Source organism: Aricia agestis, chromosome 6, assembly GCF_905147365.1.
Source record: "Aricia agestis chromosome 6, ilAriAges1.1, whole genome shotgun sequence".
NCBI classification, from domain to species: domain Eukaryota; kingdom Metazoa; phylum Arthropoda; class Insecta; order Lepidoptera; family Lycaenidae; genus Aricia; species Aricia agestis.
The window spans coordinates 5,902,923-5,924,701 of record NC_056411.1 but is presented as its reverse complement, the minus strand read 5'-3'; the positions used below and the strand labels follow the sequence as shown (position 1 = coordinate 5,924,701).

General features: G+C 34.5%; 1 protein-coding gene across 1 annotated transcript in view; it reads right to left on the bottom strand.

Moving 5' to 3' along the window:
- LOC121728095 (photoreceptor-specific nuclear receptor) overlaps positions 1 to 17,432 on the bottom strand; it is a 28,812-nt gene extending 11,380 nt beyond the window's left edge. The window contains exons 1-4 of the mRNA XM_042116202.1: positions 17,405 to 17,432; positions 10,947 to 11,075; positions 9,952 to 10,066; positions 4,547 to 4,650 (exon numbers count right to left, since the gene is read on the bottom strand). Coding sequence (XP_041972136.1) covers positions 4,547 to 4,650; positions 9,952 to 10,066; positions 10,947 to 11,075; positions 17,405 to 17,432 — 376 coding nt within the window. The remainder of the gene's footprint in view (positions 1 to 4,546; positions 4,651 to 9,951; positions 10,067 to 10,946; positions 11,076 to 17,404) is intronic.
- Positions 17,433 to 21,779: the final 4,347 nt, after the last annotated feature.

The window sequence follows — 21,779 nt, the reverse complement described above, 5'->3', positions numbered from 1 at the left end:
ATATATTTTTAGTCGATTAAGTTTTAATTGAAAAAATAAAGTCAGGACTCAAGATTGATACTAAGCTTTTTTTAAGACAGATTTGTTTTTTTTTATGAAATAAGGGGGCAAACGAGCAAACGGGTCGCCTGATGGAATGCAACTACCGTCGCCCATGTTGCAAATAATATTGCGTTGTCCCTGCTAACCAATACTTATTGTCTTGGTCCTTGCCATGCATTTATTCATTACTAAACGCTAAGATCAAAAACATTTAACCCATCTTCATATCACATGAGAGTTAAAATACACTTGGCTACGTCCGCCAGTCACTCGAATGTTAACCTTTACCCACACACCCAACTACCACCCTCACTATAAATCAAACAGCCCCACCCACATCCTGCCGCAGCCATCTTTGAGGTCACACTTCCGGTAGAGAGAGAGGGAGATATTTTCAAGGCGACCGAGAATCAGAAGATGGGATAGTAATCTTAGCGGTTGGATGACCCTTAAAACTAATTAAGATCTTAATTCTAAAAGTCTGTTAATATAATATTTATACGTTCATTTAAATTGTTTATAATCTCTCGAAAGATAGCAATCATAATAAGATAAATATATCAATGAATTAAAAGTAGTAAATAATTCAGAAAATATAGTACAACTTAATAATGATTTAAAGTAAGCTGCTTTGGAATTTAATGCTCACTAAAATATTAACAGACATGAATAAAATTCAAAATTATAATGACTGTATTAAACAAAATTGGACACGGGTAATTCGTTATAAATTAATTATTGCATTAAGATAAACAAACATGCAAATGCTGACTACAAATAAAATACAAAATTGGCCGTTCAAAAGACTCCGCCATAATTGAAAAATAAAATCAACTAGATCAGGTGCGAGCCTCATCTGTTTCGCATCCCTAAACCCATTTATTTTAAGCGAAGCTCTGTGACATCTTGCTCTCTCCCTCCTATGTATTTAAACGGTCATATCCCGTCCCTGTTCAACTGATTCGACCGAACTGATTTAGCGTTAGTGGTTATTGATTCCGGCAACGGACACGAACTGACTTTCTATCGTATCCCGCGATTATAAGGTCGAAATTCCTACACATGTGCGTTTACTGGCCATCATGAATTTGTTAGTTGAAAATTCAACCCAAAGCCCTTTAAAATTTAAGCTTACAGTCGCATAGTTTAAAAGTTATGAATCCATTCGCCGGTTTTACATTTTATTGGATTCTCGGCTTCATTTTCAACGCGATAGGGGTTATATTTGAATTTGTGTGCGTGAACGATTAATACTGGCTGGGATTTGGGGTTTATGCGAGGATTAAATTCGCATTAATCAGTGTCTATAGATTTAACTCCGGTATAAACAGTTAAGTGTTAGGGTACGCGACGTTGGATTTTGCGTACAGTCAGGTACAATCTGGTTTTCCGACAAAGTGAATCATTCCGAGATTTCCGATTCCTTATAATTTTCACATTACATTTTCGTCTGCAATTTATACAACAGAATATTCTTGTCTTACGTAGTTTCTAGAATATGAAAACTCAAAGATCTATATCTAAACACACTCTATATCTATAATATCTAAACACTACAATTATTGCTTTACACTAAAATCAGGAGGTAGATACGATATAGGTATCCGTATATTATGAAAAAATAATGTATTCTTTTCAATTACATACTCATTATTCTAATAAACGATAAATATATTTCAGTGAACGTACTTTAAAGAAAATTTTAGCAAGCATTTAATTACAAATCACTCTTCGTTCTGATGATACTTTAATCTCAACCCAAAGGCTTTTGAGGATTAAACTTAAAGTCACGTCATTAGCATTCGATTTTACAAATTGAAACTTTAGTCCTTCAGCATTTAACTAAATTAGTCACTTATAGTTACGAGAACTAGAAAACATAATGTTATGACATTGCGTTATGAGATATGGGTAAAAGGTTATAACTAATAACTTATAACAATATTAAATATGCGAAACTCTTTTAACCTACACATTATTACATTCATAATTATAATTATATTTATTAAAAAAATGTAACCAGGAATCGTAATTGCTAACGAGATTCCTGAGATAAAAGCAACATTAATTTAGAGTCGTACTAAGCTTTTGATAAGGTATAGCAGGCAGCAGCATCAGGTCCCGTCGTAATGAGATTGTCGCGTCGACATCTCAAAGTGTAACCGAATTAAGCTTTCCTTTTCACGGGAGCCGAGAGCAAAATAATGCAAAGCTTAAAGCAATAAAGGACGCCCCCGACGGGCGTGCCGCAGGGTGGATGCTTGGTCCTCATTACTTCGAGTTTGAAATCTTTTTGTCAATTTCTTTTCGTGTTAAATTTGATCAATGTTTCATTGTTCGATTTGCAAGTTATGGTAATCGAGGCGGGAGTTGTGAAGATTCTTTATGGTGTAGCGTTTGTTTTATTTGTTTCCGCTTCTTTCGATCCTGGTTTATTGCATGATTCGGTCTGAACGATTTTGTTTTAGACATTCTTACTTCTATAAATTGAAAATAATAATTCGCGATTATGTAACTGAAATGTCCGTCGTTAAGATTTAGTCGTTATAATCTACATGAAGTATTGTTCGTACCCTAAGCACTTTCTTAAGCAAAATATAAAAGCTCCTAAAAATACTAAGTTCTACCAAGACAACATTTATCTTCCTTTACAATCACGCCTCCAATACAGAAACCATTTTTAAAGTATTTGAAATGATATGAATACTTTCAGAAACTATTTTAAAAAGTCTTCAAAATGACATTAACGATGATGGTGGTCAGCCCACTTCATGGGGTGCTCATTTGAATGCGAAGTGTGCGCTGGGGGTGCTTTGTAGTGTTGTAATTATCTGTATGTGGTTATGTGGTTCATTACGACGGAGGCGTGTCGACTTATTACGTTTAGCTTAAGGGCATTATGTTTTAATTGTGCAACTCGTTTGTGGCTTTATGGGAAATGTGCGAACGTGTGAAGATTCATAACGCCTTAGGGCAGAGACTAACAGCGAGGATTTCGTTTTAATAGAGCTGTAAATAGCATCCACACAAAGACTCGCATATCTATTATTTTATTCAAATGCTATGCTAAGGATAACTTTTAATGCTGAGTACGATATTTAAAGATTACGGTAAGATGGAATCATCGTTTCTCAACTTACAAATAATAAACTCTAAACTTACAAATAATGAATGATATGTAGCACGAAAAATATAGATTTCAATGTTAATAATAACAACATACTTCACACTGGAATTAAAAAATTAAAACAGCACCTGATTAAAAATGTTTTGCTTTTGCCAATATCTAGATAGCAAAATTAAAAAGTTTCACATTGTTTTTGGTTCCAGCAGTTCGATATTCCAAAATAAAAACACTGTCAATTTCCAGACGATACCAGATTTATAAACAATGTGGGATGACACAAGGGTTAAAACACTTTTAGTTAGGCACGTGGCGCCACGTGGCATATACAAATTAGGACTTACGGACCCCAGAGTAAAAATGCTCCGGGTTAAGTCGCGCATACGTTTGTTAGTTTAGTTCGCTCGAATGGCTTTAGTGTAATAATTTAAATATTGAAAAATGTAATCTTTAACCAGTTTGAGAGGGTTGAGAATAGCGGCTGTTTTGCGGACGAATGGATTTAGAAAATGCATCCCTAATGTGTTTGTGGTGTGAAAGATTTCTAGCACCGTGTTTTTTTTTTTTTTGGAAACAATACAATTTTGCATTTCCTTTACCAGGTAATATTTAAATTTTACCACTTAAGAGAGAGGGAGTTCTTTGTATGATAAACTTTTTTTACTCTACTCTATACTCTCTTAGATAATTCCAGCTTCAAGACATATGACTCAATCATTGCGCACTTAATTCACACCCACTTGAGTCAATCACAACAGACCCTGGCGCAAATTAATAAAACACATTAACTGTGCATGGGGATGTCTGTCCCAATATCTCTCGCCTAATTGAACAGTTCTGCGTGTGACGGGGCTCGCCTACTGGATTTGGACATGTTATGACGGGACTGACGTGATACAAACGTGGGAAACGGTGTTATTTGTTTTAATGTCGTACTGGAACTATTGTCTGCTGGACCTACTAGCACTTTTGCTAGGATGGATAACTTTTCGCAAATATTTGCATTGGTTGCATTTTGTATGGTGTGAATTTTGTTGATTTCTTCAGCATTACCTACGCTATCTACAGCCTACGTAAGAACACTGAAGTCTGAAGCAGAAGTGAATTATTCAGAAATAGATGAAGTTCACTGCATATCGAATCGTCAATCAATAGCTTTATTACTGAAAGTTGAGTTCATAATATTTCGAATAACCTGCATTACCTACATGGCAGCTATGGTTTAAGGATAAAGTTTAGACTCAAAACCACAAAGCAAGTCAAAAAAATTAAATAAAACGTAAACATAAATAAGTAAAGATCGTAAGACGGCTGATTTTTTCACTGATTCTTGAAAGAAGAATTTGTACTGACTTAAGAATTTAATAGTATGCAACTTACCGTCCTTGTTCATCCCCATGGCCAGGCACTTCTTGAGTCGGCAAGCTTGGCATTGGTTTCTATGTGCTTTGTCCACCACACACCTGCCCGTTCCAGCTTGGCATCTGTTTGAAAGAAAGAACCATTTGGTGAAGGTTTCTGTGGCGAATGTTTGCTAAAACTTCAACGGTAGGCGGTAGCGTACGTCTATTCTACTAAATAATTATTAACCGACTTCCAAAAAGGAGGAGGTTATATGTTCGTCTGTTTATATATTTTTTTTGTTTCTGTGTTTTCATTCAGCCTTGATATTATTAAACCGCAAAATCTAGTCTTATAAAATGCTAAACTAACGTCATACGATATCGAGACAATTTAAACATGATTATTTTATCATGTTGTTTAATTTTCGGATTGTAAGGATTTTTTCCAAGTATTGGAGTCTACTCTATAGTCAATACCTAGTGCCTAAACTACCTGAAAACCTTTTTTTAGACCATAAGCAATAATTTTTGCAATAAATTACCTACTTGAATGCTCGACCTTTATAACTATTAACAAATCTTAAAGCTCTCAATAATAAACTGCACCTTTGACAAAACAATATTTTCAGTCAATCCTACAAGTAATGCGACTTAAGAATATAACATAATCAAAACAGAAATCCTCTCTGCAAAGGGAAAACTACTTAATCATATTGAATGCTGACAATCTGCGGACGGTGGACTAATAAAGATTAAAGATATTTCATTACACATAATCCTTCATATAATAGGCTTAGGTCGGTTGACATTTGTTGCAATTGAAAAGGGAATAAGAACGTTTCTCGAAGGGAAAGCCAGTGAAGGTATTTAGTACATATTGGAAAAGGTATTTTAAGTCTTTTTGGTAAATGAAAGAATATCACTTCGATTGAACGAAGCATCGATTGCAGATACAATTTATATTGCCAAATTCATATAAAAATTGTTAGTGTTAAAATTTGTGGACACGAAAAACAAAAGAGATTCCCATGACATTTATAGGTGTACACTAGAGTGTACTCACTTTTTACCATCTGGTAGACCAGAACCTGATGGAAAAGTGAGAAAATAAATTGACTCTAGCAATATCGGGGTAATAGGAATAAAACATTTTGATCCTTTTTTTTCCTTTAGCGGCTTATTATGTGTGTGTGATAAAAATTTATCCAATGATCAAGGATATTTTTTGAAAATCTGCTGTCAAATTTTGCCATCAGATTCTAGTAATCCTATAATAAATTTTGAATGCGCTGGTTCACGCATTCAACATTTATGGAATTTAGAATTCATGAATTGAATCTTTACTTCTTCAATTCATTACTTAATTCTAAATTCCATTCGTCACTTATAATGATAACTAGCACGGCAAAACTAGGTCTACTATTAAACTAATTAATGTGTAAGTTTAAGACTGTGCCGTAATATAATACTATGTATAGGTAAGATATATTTAAGATTTCATACAGGAACCACTATGGAGATTTTTGTAGAATTTGCGTGATTTTAAATTTTAATAGTTTGAGCTCCAGAGCTACTTATCATTCCCGAATGACAAGTAGGTTACTTTTCAACCCAAAATTCAGTATCTTTGCGAGATATTCTATTTCACGGGAGCCACAGACAAAAGCCATACATGGCAATGCGTAATTCGCCACAACAGACGGCAACATAGATGTTCTACGCATACTTAAATCCCTATAAAGAGCGCAAAAAACGCGCGTGAAATCAATTTGTTCATAACGCACCATCCTATCTTACTTTACCTCTGCATTACTGCGATATTGGTCCTTATGGTGATAGTATTTAGGTGCATTAGGGGTAAAATGTTGGTCACAATGTACCACATGTCGCACTTGACCGAGGGTCCGTATTATATTAATAACATTACGGCGGGTGCCGAGGGGGCCAAATGTTAAACTGTTTTTAATATTATCTCCATGTATGGTAGATGAGTTATTGAGATAAGTAGTACACAATATGATGTTTGATACGGTTAGTAGAACATGTTCTAGGTCTGATTGTACCTCTTCAGGGTTAAAACGTTGAACCGATTTGGATAAAATTCGATATATATTTTAAAATCCGGAGAAAGATACAATACGTATTTTTAAGAAAAAAAGTGCAGTTTCCGTGTGGTAAACTAAATTTATGTAATAATTGTGGATACTAATATTATAAAAGAGAAAGATTTGTTTAAGATTTTTTATTTACATTAAGTAGGCTCAAAAACTACTGGACCTAGTTTATTAATGAACAGTCATTATTGGTTTAACCCCGTTTTAGACATAATTAAAAAGTCTACTAGCTGTTTGGATTTAGTGCGCTCGTGGGCAATCTTTTATACTTTGCTTTTATTTGTTACTTTTTAGGGTTCCGTAACCAAAGGGTAAAAACTTCGATGTCTGTCCGTCTGTCTGTCTGTGTGTCTCCAGACTCAAGAACCGCTATAGCTAGACTTCTGAAATTTTCTCAGATTGTGTTTATTTGTTGCCGCTGTATAATAACAAATACTAAAAACAAAATAAAATAAATATTTAAGGGGGGCTCCCATACAAAAAAAAAACACAATTTTCAGCCTATTTTTGCTCTATTGTGGTACGGAACTCTTCGTAAGCGAGTCCAACTCGCACTTGGCCGATTTTACCTTTGTTCAGTCCTTCTTACGATCAACAAAAATATTAAGAACTTATAACACCATGATATGAAAGAAATGCACTCAAAATAATAAAACAGTAGCAATATTTACAAATATGTTATTTAACACAGCAATTTATATTTAAATAAAACGATAGAGTAAACAGTGAAGGGAACAAAAGGCACTTGGCCCCAAAAAATCAAATTCTCGTTGTCTGTATTGTGTTATAAATGTAAGGGTGTGGATACATTAGAAGCGGTAGCGTTTTTAACGATTCGCCAATAAAATATAATATTATTTTTTAATCAATTCAGCTGGACAAGATATAAAAAAAAAATGTATTTAATTGTATTTTGGATTCCCAATATAATTTCAGCAATGGGTGTTAAGAAAATATTTTACAGAGGTCAAGAGAAGGAAAGGTATTTTGAGTTTTAAAGATAAATCACCGACGGAATTAATCACTAGAAACTGGAAACCTGCTAAAAAATTACTAAATTATTTCCTCTCTTTCGTAATCAAAATTTTAACTATAAATTGCCTTCTTCTGTATTCAGAGGTATACCCGAGGAAATTGATTTCTAGGCAGTTGACGGACCTATGTCATATTGTGGTCGGCTTATGTCAATTCAATGTTAGCTGTGATCGGTCGGTAACTCGACCGAATTACTTAGGTCCCGCATCTGCCTAGGAATCAACTTCTCTGATAGTACATTCACGCGCACCGCAGACGCTGATGGCATGAGATGTATAAAAGTCTAGGAATCGTTTTTGAATAACGTAGTAACTTAGTGGCTTGCGCTTTTGTATACATTAGAGTGTTAACGCCGACGGTCAGCGAGCGGTCCACGCGTTACTAAAATCAGCCTCTATTCGTAGAAATCGCTTCTCCACCTACCGTGACCACAGCCTACCATACCCCAGATGCAAAAAGAATTAGAAATATGCTCAGCATGGATTAAGTGGGCTCAAGCTTCATTCAAGTGTTATCAGGACTCCCCCATTGTCATTCCAGGCGGGATTCTTTACAGATGTGACTTCTATACATTTTGGTGGCAGGTTTTTGATAGGGATTATATGGGATATTTTGTACGCTTAAATCTCTGCCTCTTTTAATCAACGTTTCATTTTGAGTATAGATTTTTGATGTTAAGAAAATAGCGTAGAGTTGGTTAGCTAGGATAAACTGTGACGCAAGAAAGAAGAAGTAGGTAAGTATATTTATTTGGACGTAATAAATATACTTACCTACTTCTGGGTTAATATTTGTGGGTTAAGTTAGGTTAGACCCGTAAATGGTCAAAACACCATCCATTTAATATGGAAGCCTATTTTATCTAGTGCAAGGACTACAGCGATTTCAAATGACAATCGTGTACGGTCAGCTTTAACTACATACACACATATACACAAAATAATCTATCCAAATACAAAGTTGCTATTTGGACCTTTTAAATCTTTTCTAAAAGTTTAAAATACTCAACTGATTTAATTTAATAAAGTCTGACGGAAAATGTATAAAGTTAAAATCAATATGTTCATTAAAGTTTAATAATAAATAATTATTAATTAAATTTCTCTGATAGCAGCCGTTTTTGCATAAGAAAGTTTTATAATACACTAGTCCTTCAGAAAAACGTAAAATCGCTTTATGTTTCCATATAAATTTCAAGGAGTCTCTTCGATTTCTCATGGATCGCATCATCATATCGCCACTTTTGTGATCATGTTATCAAATTCGGAATACATCTTGTACAACAACAAAATAATTTTGAAAATTGGTCCACAAACGGCGGAGTTATTCACGAACAAAATATGTATATAAAAAAATTAAAATGTATCCTCCTCCTTTTTGGAAGTCAATTAAAAAGTAGCTAAGTTACTCCTTACTACATCAGCTAGCTGCTAAAAAAGTCCCGTCAAAATCGCTCCAGCCATTTCAAAGATTACAGGAACAAACAGACAGACATACAGAAAAAATGTAAAAAATAATTGTTTTAATTGCCGTAAGTATATTCATATGCAATATGCATATAGTAAAAACCGGTTCTTTTAATATTGCAGACACTCCAATTTTATTTATATGTATAGATGTCACCAGTATATTATAATGTAAATAGTATAAAGTGAGTAGCCTACATTTAACGTTTAGTTTTCACTTGTTGACACAAGTGGTGTTATGGGTCAAAAAGTATGTCGCACTTGTATTTGCTCTCTCAAATATTACTTTCTAAATGGTGCAATATGTATTATTCTACACTGTGTATACTTGATATAATTTTTGGGCCATTTTTTGATGTGGAAGGCGACGCCAAAATCGGGGTCAAATGACAATAATAAAGACTAAAAATTGCGCCGCTTCGCCCGCGTTACAACTTACAACAGCATTCCGCAGTAATTATACATTTTTGCGCAACAAATAGTATCATATGCCCTTCCCCCATGGTTTTCTCTATGTCTGTGCCGAAAATCATTAAAATCGGTTCAGTAGTTACAGCGCCTTTTTGATGCAGACAAAAAAAATATTATAAAAAAAATAATTAGAATAGATTAGCTGTTGCCGCCGGCTATATCCATGTCAATTCAGATCGTAGCGCAACGCGTAGATGCATTTCTACAAATTAGTGAATTGACAGATTTTGTGAGCATGAGACGTCTTGCAAATATGTCAAATCCATACAAATTTAGAAATGCATTTGCGTTGCAGTATGAATTGACCCTAACTTGAACCATATTGCCATAACAGTATAGAATAACGGACAACTGACCTGTAGATAAGTTTTCTTCTGACGGAGCGTTTGAAGAAGCCGCTGCAGCCGTTGCAGGCGAGGATGCCGTAGTGCTTGCCCGAGCTCGTGTCGCCGCACACCACGCACACCAGGCCTATGACAATAAGCAGTACTTAATAGCCTCTTAAGGTGATACTTAAAGTGATATGTAAATATTATACAAAAAGAAATGATAATAAATAATGGGCACTACCTAACTCAACACCTACCTACTACCTAGCTAAATCAACATATTAAAATAATTATAAGAATGATTAATTTAAGAGCGTCTCAGCTTTAAAAGTTCGAAAGTTTGAGTATTCTCTAGTTTCTTCGGCATCAACATTTAATATTTAAAAATGTTTAATGTTTATGTTCTGAACGTTACTTCTAAACTAGAAATTGTTTTAGCGTTGTAACGCTAGTAAATAAAATTATACAAAGCGTTTGATTTAGTATGTTCTGATAATGAAGGTGGATGATTTTGTTACTTTTAAAAAGTTGGTGGACGAAAACAAAATATATTTACGATGCTTAAAGTTTGTAGAAAAGACAATGTGAATTTTTTGAACGTTAAGTGCGTTTATGTCTTTTTAGCGACAAAAATGTACTACGGTTTTCGTAGCTCTTCGTAGCGCGTAGGCCGAGCTTAGTTTTCACGCGTCTTGGTGGAATGTTCTTCGCGTTCTTTTGTTTTATTCTAGAATATTCTGGAATCGAGTTGGCCGTGGATAACATCACTAAATCGCGTAGGCCATGGTTTTCATAGACGTGTTACTGCCGCATTCAGAGACGAATATTAATTACATTAACAGTAATGAAATTACGACTTTCATTAATAATATATGAGGCTTATGTCAAAATTTTCATTAAATTGCAGTTAAGTGTATTTATATAGAGATGGTGATATTTTGCATGAAAATGGAGCGAGACCGTCGCAGTATGAAGTTCGTAAATACTAGTACAAAACAGCACAGGATGCCAACCTGTCTTACCCAAGTGGTTGTTCTTCTTGGACGGCGGGTCCGGCAGCCAGGGTCTCAACGCCGGTGGTGCTAGCGCAGCAGCCACCAGCGCCGCGGAGGTAGGCGGCGACCAACGGAGCGGGGATGTGTTCTCGTCACCTGGTAACGATTTACTTTGAAAGGATATGACATGATGCTTACGTATCTTGTGTTAAATTGATTAGTAAACGTGAGCGGGCAACACTAGATTCGCCACGCACAGCCAAGTATGGTCAGTCTAGTATCAGTTCAGTCCATTAGTCTGAGACTGAAGCCAGAACTATGGTTGAAAAATACATAATAAAAAATGATCAGTCCGTCAATCAACCGGTTACACGATCATTCTCCCATCATTCCTGACCAAACTTATGAACTAAACTGATGCCAGACTGACCGCCGTCGTAGTTTTTGAAAGCGTAATATGTATTTAATATGTATTTAAGTGAACAAAACTTGCTTCAGGACGGATATTTGGCTTTTAATATATGATAACCTACCAATTATTATTCGTAGATGATAACACTTGTAACAGCAATACAATAGGCGTTTAGCGGCAGATATTGTGTAATATTAGCTGTCAAAATCCTGTTACATTGCTGTCGCAAGGAACTTAAAGAAGAATAAGTATTTCTTCTCATATTTACAATGTGAGAAGAAATACTTATTCTTCTTTAAGTTCCTTGGTGAGCAACAAAGCGAGTTCACAAGCACCTGCAGCATCACGAGCTAGCGTTGGATTTTGGCAAAGCACAAGATACTCTGAGTTCCGAGAACTGATTTTGATGAAATTTGGCATAGAGATTTACACCAAATTTCAATTAAAACGGGTCAGCGGCCTAATTGTGAAGGAGTAATTTTAATTAACGCCTCCGTGTTCCAGTGGTTTAGAGCGTGGCTCTTGACTCGAAGGTCGTGTGTTCGATTCCCGCGTTGGAAACATGTTATTTCCAATGCGTCGGATGGGCATGTAAAAGTCGGTCCTGCGCCTAATATCTCGCCAGTCGTGTCGGTTGTCCGTCCTACTGGGTTATGAAAGTAAAGGAATAGAGAGTGCTCTTGTGTACTTCGCACATACTTGGGCACTATAAAATTACTCCTGCGTACTGGCCTGGTTTCAATAAAAGCGGCCACCGTCACCGAAACCGGTGTGGAATTAGTAATAGAAAGATTAGGATAGATAGGAATATTAGTAGGCATAGTAAAGATGGTCGTTTTTTCCATAGATAGTATAGTAGGATAGTTTATGTAAAGCCTACGTTGTTAATTGCCCGCGGTTACGGAAAAATAAAGCATCGGAAAAATTAAATCACAGCACCGCGTCTGCTAAACATAGAACTTTTTAATATTGATTCCCGCAAAATACCACCTCCATGGCAATATGTTTAAAGGTGATGATAATAAGTAATAACAAAATATTACATAGTTTTGTTTATGAAAAACTAGAAATTTGACTATGAAGATGGGTGGGAACTATCGTGTCCACCGGTACTTTTGTTACCTTCGTCCGAAAACTCTTTGTTGGAAAGCACCTTTATATCCGACCGCGCAAAAGTGAAGAACAGTTTTTAGGGTTCTGTACTCTAAGGGTAAAAGCGGGGCCCTATTACTGAGACTTTGATGCCTGTACGTCTTTCAGTCTGTCTCCAGGTTGTAACTCAAGAACAGTAATAGCTAGAGAGTTGAAATTTTCACATTTTTCTTTATTTCTGTCTTTACTTTTTTTATTTCTGTTGCAACAACAAATACTAAAAACAAAATAAATTTAATATCTATAAAATAAAATAAACGCACTGTTTTTTACATTTTATGGTCGTTATTAATGATGACAACAGGTATATATATATATATATATATATATATACAAGAATTGCTCGTTTATATTATTATATATACAAGAATATATATATATATATATATTAGAAAATGTCATTTATGTCATTTTGTCATTTTCATCGAATACCGAGGGAACCATTTGTGTGCGAGTCCGACTCGCACTTGGCCGATTATTTTATTTTTCTTTGGAAACTTGAACCTTGCTTTAGGTTTTAGCTCGAAGAAACAGTATCACTAGGTACCTATTGAATATGAGATTATTACATATTATTATTATTACTTTTAGGTAATAGATTTGACCAAATATAAGTTAAAGTATTTGATGCATCATGCAGTACTATACGATATTTCTAAAATAAAAATGTTGCTTCACACAACGATAAAATGTCGAACCACATTATCTTAGTAGTAGCCACAGAAATAAATCAAGATAGAACGGCTAAGCGGGTGGAGTTCGCGTGTTTCAATCTTGCACAAGTGTGCAAGATTCGTTGAACGTTCATTCCGTCAGCGCGCACGTCTCGACTTGATTACATCGGAGCGGTTGTGCAAAAATACCTCATTGTGCAGTGTCTAATTGTAAAAACATAAGTACGAAAGTGAAACGGTCAAAAGGAGGTATTTCTTGCCACGGGTAAGTTATTTGTTCTAACTAAAAGCAAAGCAAAAATTGACACGAGCGATTCCTTAGCAACGCACGCGCGTCGCCGTTCTATCTTGATTTATTTCTGTGGTAGTAGCCCTACGATTCCAATTACTTAATAGACTCATCATATTAGATCGGTCATATCACAATATTAACACTCTCCTATTACAATAAGAGTTCGAATTGTATAGCACGCGTTTTCATCAATTTAACCGGCTTAGCAAGTAATTTTACACTTTATATACTTGCAAATAAGGTTTAAATTGTGTTGCTAATATCCGGATCGTGTTAAAGGATTAAGACCCTAAGTAACAGAGTGAAAATCTATAATGGCCATGACTCTAATGGTTATTTTATTAGTGGCTTTAAAATATGGTAGGGCAATTTTATTTTCATAAACTTTCATCTTTATTTAAGAAACGGTGCATAGAATGAGATTTTTTGCCATCATGTAGAATTTAATGCAAAGGAGGTATACAGTCTAAAGTAGTGTAGTAAAGTAATGAAAGTGTCAAAATAATGATTAATAATGGTCACTATAAAAGTAAATAATAATAAAAGTACCACGTACTTATGATCTAAAGTCTAAACGGCGAATCGTAACACAAAAGTAAAATGTATTTTGTATGAAAGGTGCCTATTTATTTTTACTAGAGATCGCCCAATGGTCGAAATTCGACCTTAGTTTCAACGACATTAGGACTACTACCTATATTTCGTAGAAAATATTGACTTTAATATCATTTTTTTTCAACTCTTGTCTCTGGGACTCAGCCACAGGGACCAGCCTGATCTCAGACTGGCCGTGTAAGCATTGTCTAATAGTATCTTAGATTCAATAAAAAAAACTATAATGCATTTTCAATTTGTCAACTTGTTGTCAACAGACTTCAACCATAAATAAAAGAGTTATAATAATTCGTATGTACCTATAGGCTTGTCTCTCAAAAATCTGTTATTTCTCATGTGTGTGTGTTGTAGTGTGTGTAATATTTTTTTTGTTAAAAAAATGTATGATAAAAGCATAATTTCAAAATAATATTAGTTCGATGCACTCCTTCACCATATAAGCTATAATTGTGCAAAATTTCATGCACCTACGTTTCCCCATTTTTCGTAAAAAGGATTACAAAGTTTTTCGTTCGCGTATTAATATTATGATGATTAGCATCAGTTAGGTCGACCGCACATTTGAGACACAACAGTTTTTAGACAGACTATCGCATAATAAAAAGTACTAGACGCGCACATTTGAAACAAAACGTCTCATAGACAAAGTTGTCTAATGCGTACAAGAACTGCACGGCGACAAGTCTGACTAATGACTGTCGGCTTCCCTTTGAAGTGTATGCGAGCGTGCACGTCAACGACAAAACTGTCTAGCGGTGTACCTAGTCTGATCCGAGCGTTCTCTACTGATGAATATACAATTGTATGGATTGCGTCGTCGTAGACAAAACAGTTTCGTCTTGGTATGCGCCGCGTGGTAGACACAACTGTTTCTCTTTAGTCTTAAAGGCTGACTCGTCTATGTGAAACATATCAAGCTACACAATACAAGCTATCTCTTACAATCAAATCAAATCTAGTACATCCATACTAATATTATAAATGCGAAAGTGTGTGTTATTTTAAATGCGGTCTTAAAACCTAAACGCTGCGCCGATTTTTAGTAAACTTCCGAGAAAAGGCATGGGATGTTTTTATCCCGGAAAAATTTACGATTTTAATACAATAACATCTATTACCAAATATTTCTTTTTCGAATACAATAAAATTATTCTTTTGCTCTTTTCATAATCGAATATACACCCCAGTACTCGGTAGTCAGTAGGCAAACACAATAAAGGCCTCTGATTGTAGGTACTTCGGCAATTATCCGCCGACGGTATAACTCGATTTAGGGCAAAGGGCTCGCTAAGCTGCGGGCACACTGAGTGCCATGCTGTTATAAAATAATAGTACTTTAAAAAGATAAAACCGACTTCAAATTGTATGTAATTAAGAATTAAAATTCCCTAAAACTACTAAATCGATTTTAATGGAATTTGCAGTATTCCCTAAGTTGAACATTACCTGTACAATAAAAAAAGAATCACTTAAATCAGACTTGTAGTTCCGGAGATATGCGTGCACAAACATAAATACATGCATACACTTTTGAAATTTGGCACATTTGTTCAGAAGCTGATATAGATTAACATACTCGTAATATGCAAAAACTGGGCAGTTCTGGAAATATTACATACATACGCGTCGATTTGATAACCTCTTTTTTTGAAGTCGGTTAAAAATATGTTCTTTTTTTAATAGGATGCATGCTGCATTTTGAAAAAATATTATCATCCTTCATTTCCTTCAGTATAAGGTTTGAAAATACTGTCCATACTTATATAATAGTAAACAAGTAAGAAGTAATATTATTACTACTGCCTATATTATGTTCTTAACATTTTGCCACTTTATAAACCGGTCTTTTAACTTCATCGCATCATAAACTATCGTACCTTTCTCGGGTATTATAATATCTCCATACTTATACAAAGTTAACAAAATTGATAGAGCGGTTAACGCGTCAAGAGCTAACAGACATTTCCGCATATATAATATTAGTATAGATAGATATAATTTATCAATATCGTGTAGTTGCCACTAATACTACAAATAATAACACAATAAGGAAATGTGTCCCCTCACTCGCTGTGATGGGAACAAAATCAATATTGACCGGCCCCCGGGGTGTTACATATTGCGATACTTGCTGAATTAAATAATTGTTTGAGTGTTGCGGCTAAATCAATCACTAATAAATAGTTTTGATGAGAATTAAAACTCATATTTAAAGAAGTGATACTAATGATCATAAATTATAGCAAAGTTGACAATGAAAAAATATCTAAATCGGTTCATCTGTAGTCTATAGAGCTACGAAGGAAAATGTTTGAGTTTTTGCTTTATTCGCTTTGTTAACCAATAAAAATTACTATTCAAGAAATATCTGACAAAAATTTAAAAAACTGGGCATAAGATCGCTGGCCCCGGGCAATAAAGGCGTAATATCAAAAATCGTTTTGTTCAGGAGAGACAAAATAAGCTATTTTGTTGATAGTGCAGCGTACAGTGGTCCAAAACAAATGTGTGATGTCTCATATGAAAGTTCATTTTTTACCTATTTTACCATATCAAAATAATTGTAATAGTAAAAAATTATTGAAATAATTGAAGAAAGTATAATACAACTAATAAGCGATATTGTTTCAATTGTAACATTGTTTATTGACTTTATAAAAACACCAAACCGTTTGAGATTTACGGCTGTAAGAACATAATACGACGTATTTTTCGCTTTAGATTTCGAGCGTACCAGCCGATTACTCCGTTCTTCTGGGGAATCTTACAGCGAAAGCTTAGTTGTATCGTATCTTTACCGGTTTTTTTAGTTATGTTTCATAGAGTAATGCAAGAATACAGTTTAAGTCGTAAGAGAATTTTCGATTCAATAAAGCTTTTGTCATTAATTATACCCAAAATATTATTTTAAAAATATGAAATAAATAAGGGTGATAGACTAATACTCAGAGAAGCCAAAAATCAAATAACATTAAAAAGGGCGTACCGCTTTGTTGCCCGGGGCCAGCGACTGATGTTCATTGTTCATGCGCTACGAGCTACGCGGCGTAGCAGTGCGCGTAGCGTAGACGCTATACGTAGCGTAGCCCTGGCCAATACACTTTTTTTAGGGTTCCGTAGCCAAATGGCAAAAAACGGAACCCTTACAGATTCGTCATGTCTGTCTGTCTGTCCGTATGTCACAGCCACTTTTCTCCGAAACTATAAGAGCTATACTATTGAAACTTGATGAGTAGATGTAGTTTGTGAACCGCATGAAGATTTTGATACAAAAATGGAAAAATTATTAAAATTTTATGGGTCCCCATAGGTACAACTGAAACAAAAAAAAATGTTTTACCTTTGCGTGTGGGGTCTTCAAAAATCATATTGAGGTTTCTAATATTATTTTTTCTAACCTAAATAATTTGCGAGAGAGACTCTTCCAAAGTGGTAAAATGTGTGCCCCCCCCCCCCCCCCTCTAACTTCTAAAGTAATAAGTCATGATAAGTCTCAAAGAAATATATGATGTACATTACTATAAAAACTAGCAACGAAAATTCTTTTGAACGAGATCTAGCTTTTAATTTTATGAAAATAAACCTTATTGCTGCTGCGGAACCCTTCATGAGCGAGTCCAACTCGCACTTGGCCGGTTTTTTATTTACATACTACCTTTCGCAAACTTTTTCTATCTGTCTGTTACCTCTTCACGCCCAAACCGTTGAACCGATTTTGCAGAAAGTTATGGAGATACTTTGAGTCCCGAGAAAGGACATAGAATACCTTTTATCTCGGAAAAATGTACGGTTCCCGCACGATAAACGACTTTCAGCGCACGGAGTTGCGGGCTTTATCTAGTATTACTATATTCTACGCTTTTAGGTCGATGATTCTCGAAAAAGCCATTTTAAGTTATCCATCATTCAGTAAACGCTCAAGTGAAAATGTATCAGGAAAATTACTTACATAAAAACCGTCCATAAAAGTCAAGCGCTCCAATCTTTTAGATATACGCCGTATATAAGGATAAGGAGGGGGGACATAAAAGAAAATTGTATGAGACACATAAAAAGTACAGTTTGCGAAATTGGAAGTCGCGGAGCGGAGAGCGAAGTAAATCCCCAGTATCAAGATAAATCAATGTTTGTACCGAGTATGGCACTTACTGGAAACAGGGGTGGCGTGGAGCGGTTTGATACATTTTTTCAGATGTAAAGTATAATTTTTCGTATAATTTTAACACATAATATAATAACGTAAATATATTAAAACTAGCTAAGAGCTTTGTGAAGGTTCGCGTCGTCACACCTTGACTGACTGATGATCACGCATCTACTATCTACATATTATTAATTAAAATTACTATGTTAAGGCACAAATCACAAATAGGTGTGATAGTTTTTCCGTAAAGTGAACCATAAAAAGTATAGAATGTGGGATATATCCTATATATCCCAGGTAGCACAAAATTGCTGAGTAGCGTCTGTGAGCACGTTTTTTACATCGCCATTTGCTATGAAAAATTGATATATAAGCTTCTATTCAAGCTCTATATGACCAAATTGGGCACACTTTATATAGCAAATTATTACTATATATATAGAAAAGATGTAAGTAGCTTTGCTAAGAAGTTTTTGTCATTTAGGTCGCTTTCACGTTACCAAAAAACATAGATAATAAAAATCTGAAATATCACACGACTATAAATATAATATGGCGACTACAGAATTAAATGATTTTTAAAACATTGACCTACTACATATATTTTATGAAAATTGTTACTCGCCATAATATGAGCCTAATTTTATATGCAAATAAAGTTTTACTGTTAATGTATCTATAAATTATAAGTAAATTTTTAATGCGCTTCTAATTTTCGATGGTTTCATAAATTGTATTAATAATTAAAACATATTTTTAAATATTTTATTTTTTATTTGTCACTAAAAGCTGAAATTAAGTTTCCTGATGTCTAAATACCTATTCGGTTAACAAAAACCACTGTTAAAAACAACGTATTATTAGGCGTAACCGAAATTAAACGTTAAAATCGATAATTCATAAAATTAGCAAAAATTTTGACAGATTGCACTCCATCAAAACCAATTAAAGGTCTCTACACTAGCATATAATTCACCTTGAATGCTATATAATTCACCTTTCATGACTGTTTTTCTTATGAATGCTGAGTAATTTGCTTCAAAGCAAATTACTCAGCATTCATAAGAAAAACAGTCATGAAAGGTGAATTATATGGCGGTCAGCAAATATTAATAGCTTCTAGGCTATATTAATAACTTCTTTTCATATGAAAAGAAGTTATATAATTCACCTTTCATGACTGTTTTTCTTATGAATGCTGAGTAATTTGCTTTGAAGCAAATTACTTAGCATTCATAAGAAAAACAGCCATGAAAGGTGAATTATATGGCGGTCAGCAAATATTAATAGCTACTAGGCTATATTTTCTTATGAATGCTGAGTAATTTGCTTTGAAGCAAATTACTCAGCATTCATAAGAAAAACAGTCATGAAAGGTGAATTATATAGCATTCATAAGAAATATTTATATTTCTATATAAATATTTCTTATGAATATATATAAGTAATTTGCTTTAAAGTAAATTACTCAGTATTCATAAGAAAAACAGTCATGAAAGGTGAATTATATGGCGGTCAGCAAATATTAATAGCTTCTAGGCTATATTAATAACTACTTTTCATATGAAAAGAAGTTATATAATTCACCTTTCATGACTGTTTTTCTTATGAATGCTGAGTAATTTGCTTTGAAGCAAATTACTTAGCATTCATAAGAAAAACAGCCATGAAAGGTGAATTATATGGCGGTCAGCAAATATTAATAGCTACTAGGCTATATTAGTTACTTCTAATTGGCGAAAAGCTGTATAGATGGAACTTACTTGGCTAGAAATTACTGTATTGGGAGCTTCCATATGACAGCTGTGTAAAAACGCTATATAGACGCCTACAGCGTAATTTTCTACAGCTTTTAATGAAAAATTATAGTTGACTATGTAATATGGCGCTATTTGACTCTTTCTAATGTAAATCACCGCTACATCACTGCAATATGACCAAAAACGATATAAGCCAAATCTTACATAGCATTTGTGCTACCTGGGATCCCTAGTATACGAGTATACTCCCCCTAATTATTCATTAAGTACTAGTTTTTACCTTAATAAATGGTAACCTTTCTTGTCTTTCCGGAACTCAGAGTATCTCTAATCTCCACGCTAAATTCCATCCGCATTGGTTAAAGAACTTGAAAAGGTAACAGACAGAATCACAGTTTCGCACTTACTTTTTTATGAAATATATTGACTAGCGAATGAACAGACGAATTATTTCTTTAATTATCATCGCACGTTCTTAAAACTGTTTGCTTACGTTTATTCTTTCGATTTGTGCCCTGTGCCTTTTCCAATGCTAAGAGTTAAGACTAGACAAGTAAAATTGAAAAATATATAATTTCAGCTCCACACACTTCCGTATCCGCGTATCTCTGAGGAAACTTTGTCGCTTGCCGTTTTATTTGCTTTTCTTTTGACGCGGCGAGCTTTTGAGCCCTCCCTGATTAATTTCCTCCACTTCCGCCCCTGAGGAATGTCTCTTAAACATATTTCTTATACCTCCATGTATATTTTATTATCTACTCGGAATTGTAGTATAAATTATGTTTCTCGTATTGTTTTGTTTTTGAAGCCAGTTGTTGGACTGAACCTTTAGAAATTTAACATTCGGTAATTTAGATGTCGAAGTTAGGGATAAAAAATATTGACTAGTTATCGCGCTTCTTGAGATATATCCGTCCGTATTTTGTATGCGTTTGACATTGATGGTCCGTAATGTCAAACGCATACAAAATACGGACGGAACGCGACGGAATAGTGTGTCATCTTCTATACATCTATACATATAAATAAAATTGGAGTGTCTGTATGTAATATTGAAAGAACCGTTTTTTACTAGATGCATATGAATGTATATAGGGTATACACACTAAAACAACATTTTTGACAATTTTTGTCTGTATGTCTGTCTGTCTGTCTGTTTGTTCCGGCTAATCTCTGAAATGGCTGGAGCGATTTTGACGAGACTTTTTTATTTTTATTTTTTTTTATTTATACATAGCTGATGTAGTAAGGCTTAGGCTACTTTTTAACCGACTTCCGAAAAGGAGGAGGACATGTTTCCCTTTTTTTATATTGGTTCGCGGACAACTCCGTCGTTTGTAGACCGATTTCCAAAATTATTTTGTTGTTGTATGAGATGTAGCCCGAATTTGGTAACATGATCACAAAAGTGGTGATCTGATGATGCAATCCATGAGAAATCGACAGGACTCCTTAAAATTTATATGGAAACGTATAGTGATTTTACGTTTTTCTGAAGGATTTTAAGCTTAAACTACCAAAAAATGAGAAATTGCGCCGAAGTACACCCTGGTTCCGAAGGTGCTGTACAGAACTCTTGAATCCTTATAGATAAATGTTTGGCAATTTTGGCGTTATTTCAACAACTAAAAGCTTAATATTATTATGTCAATGTGTCAATAATTATACTAATCATCTCATCACTATAATTATACCATGAATCATCACATTATTATCAAAAATCTAGCCTTTGATTATTTTATTTTTCCACCGTTTGTTGACTGATTTTCAAAACTCTTTTGTTGTTATTTAGTGTTTACTGTTTATAGAGG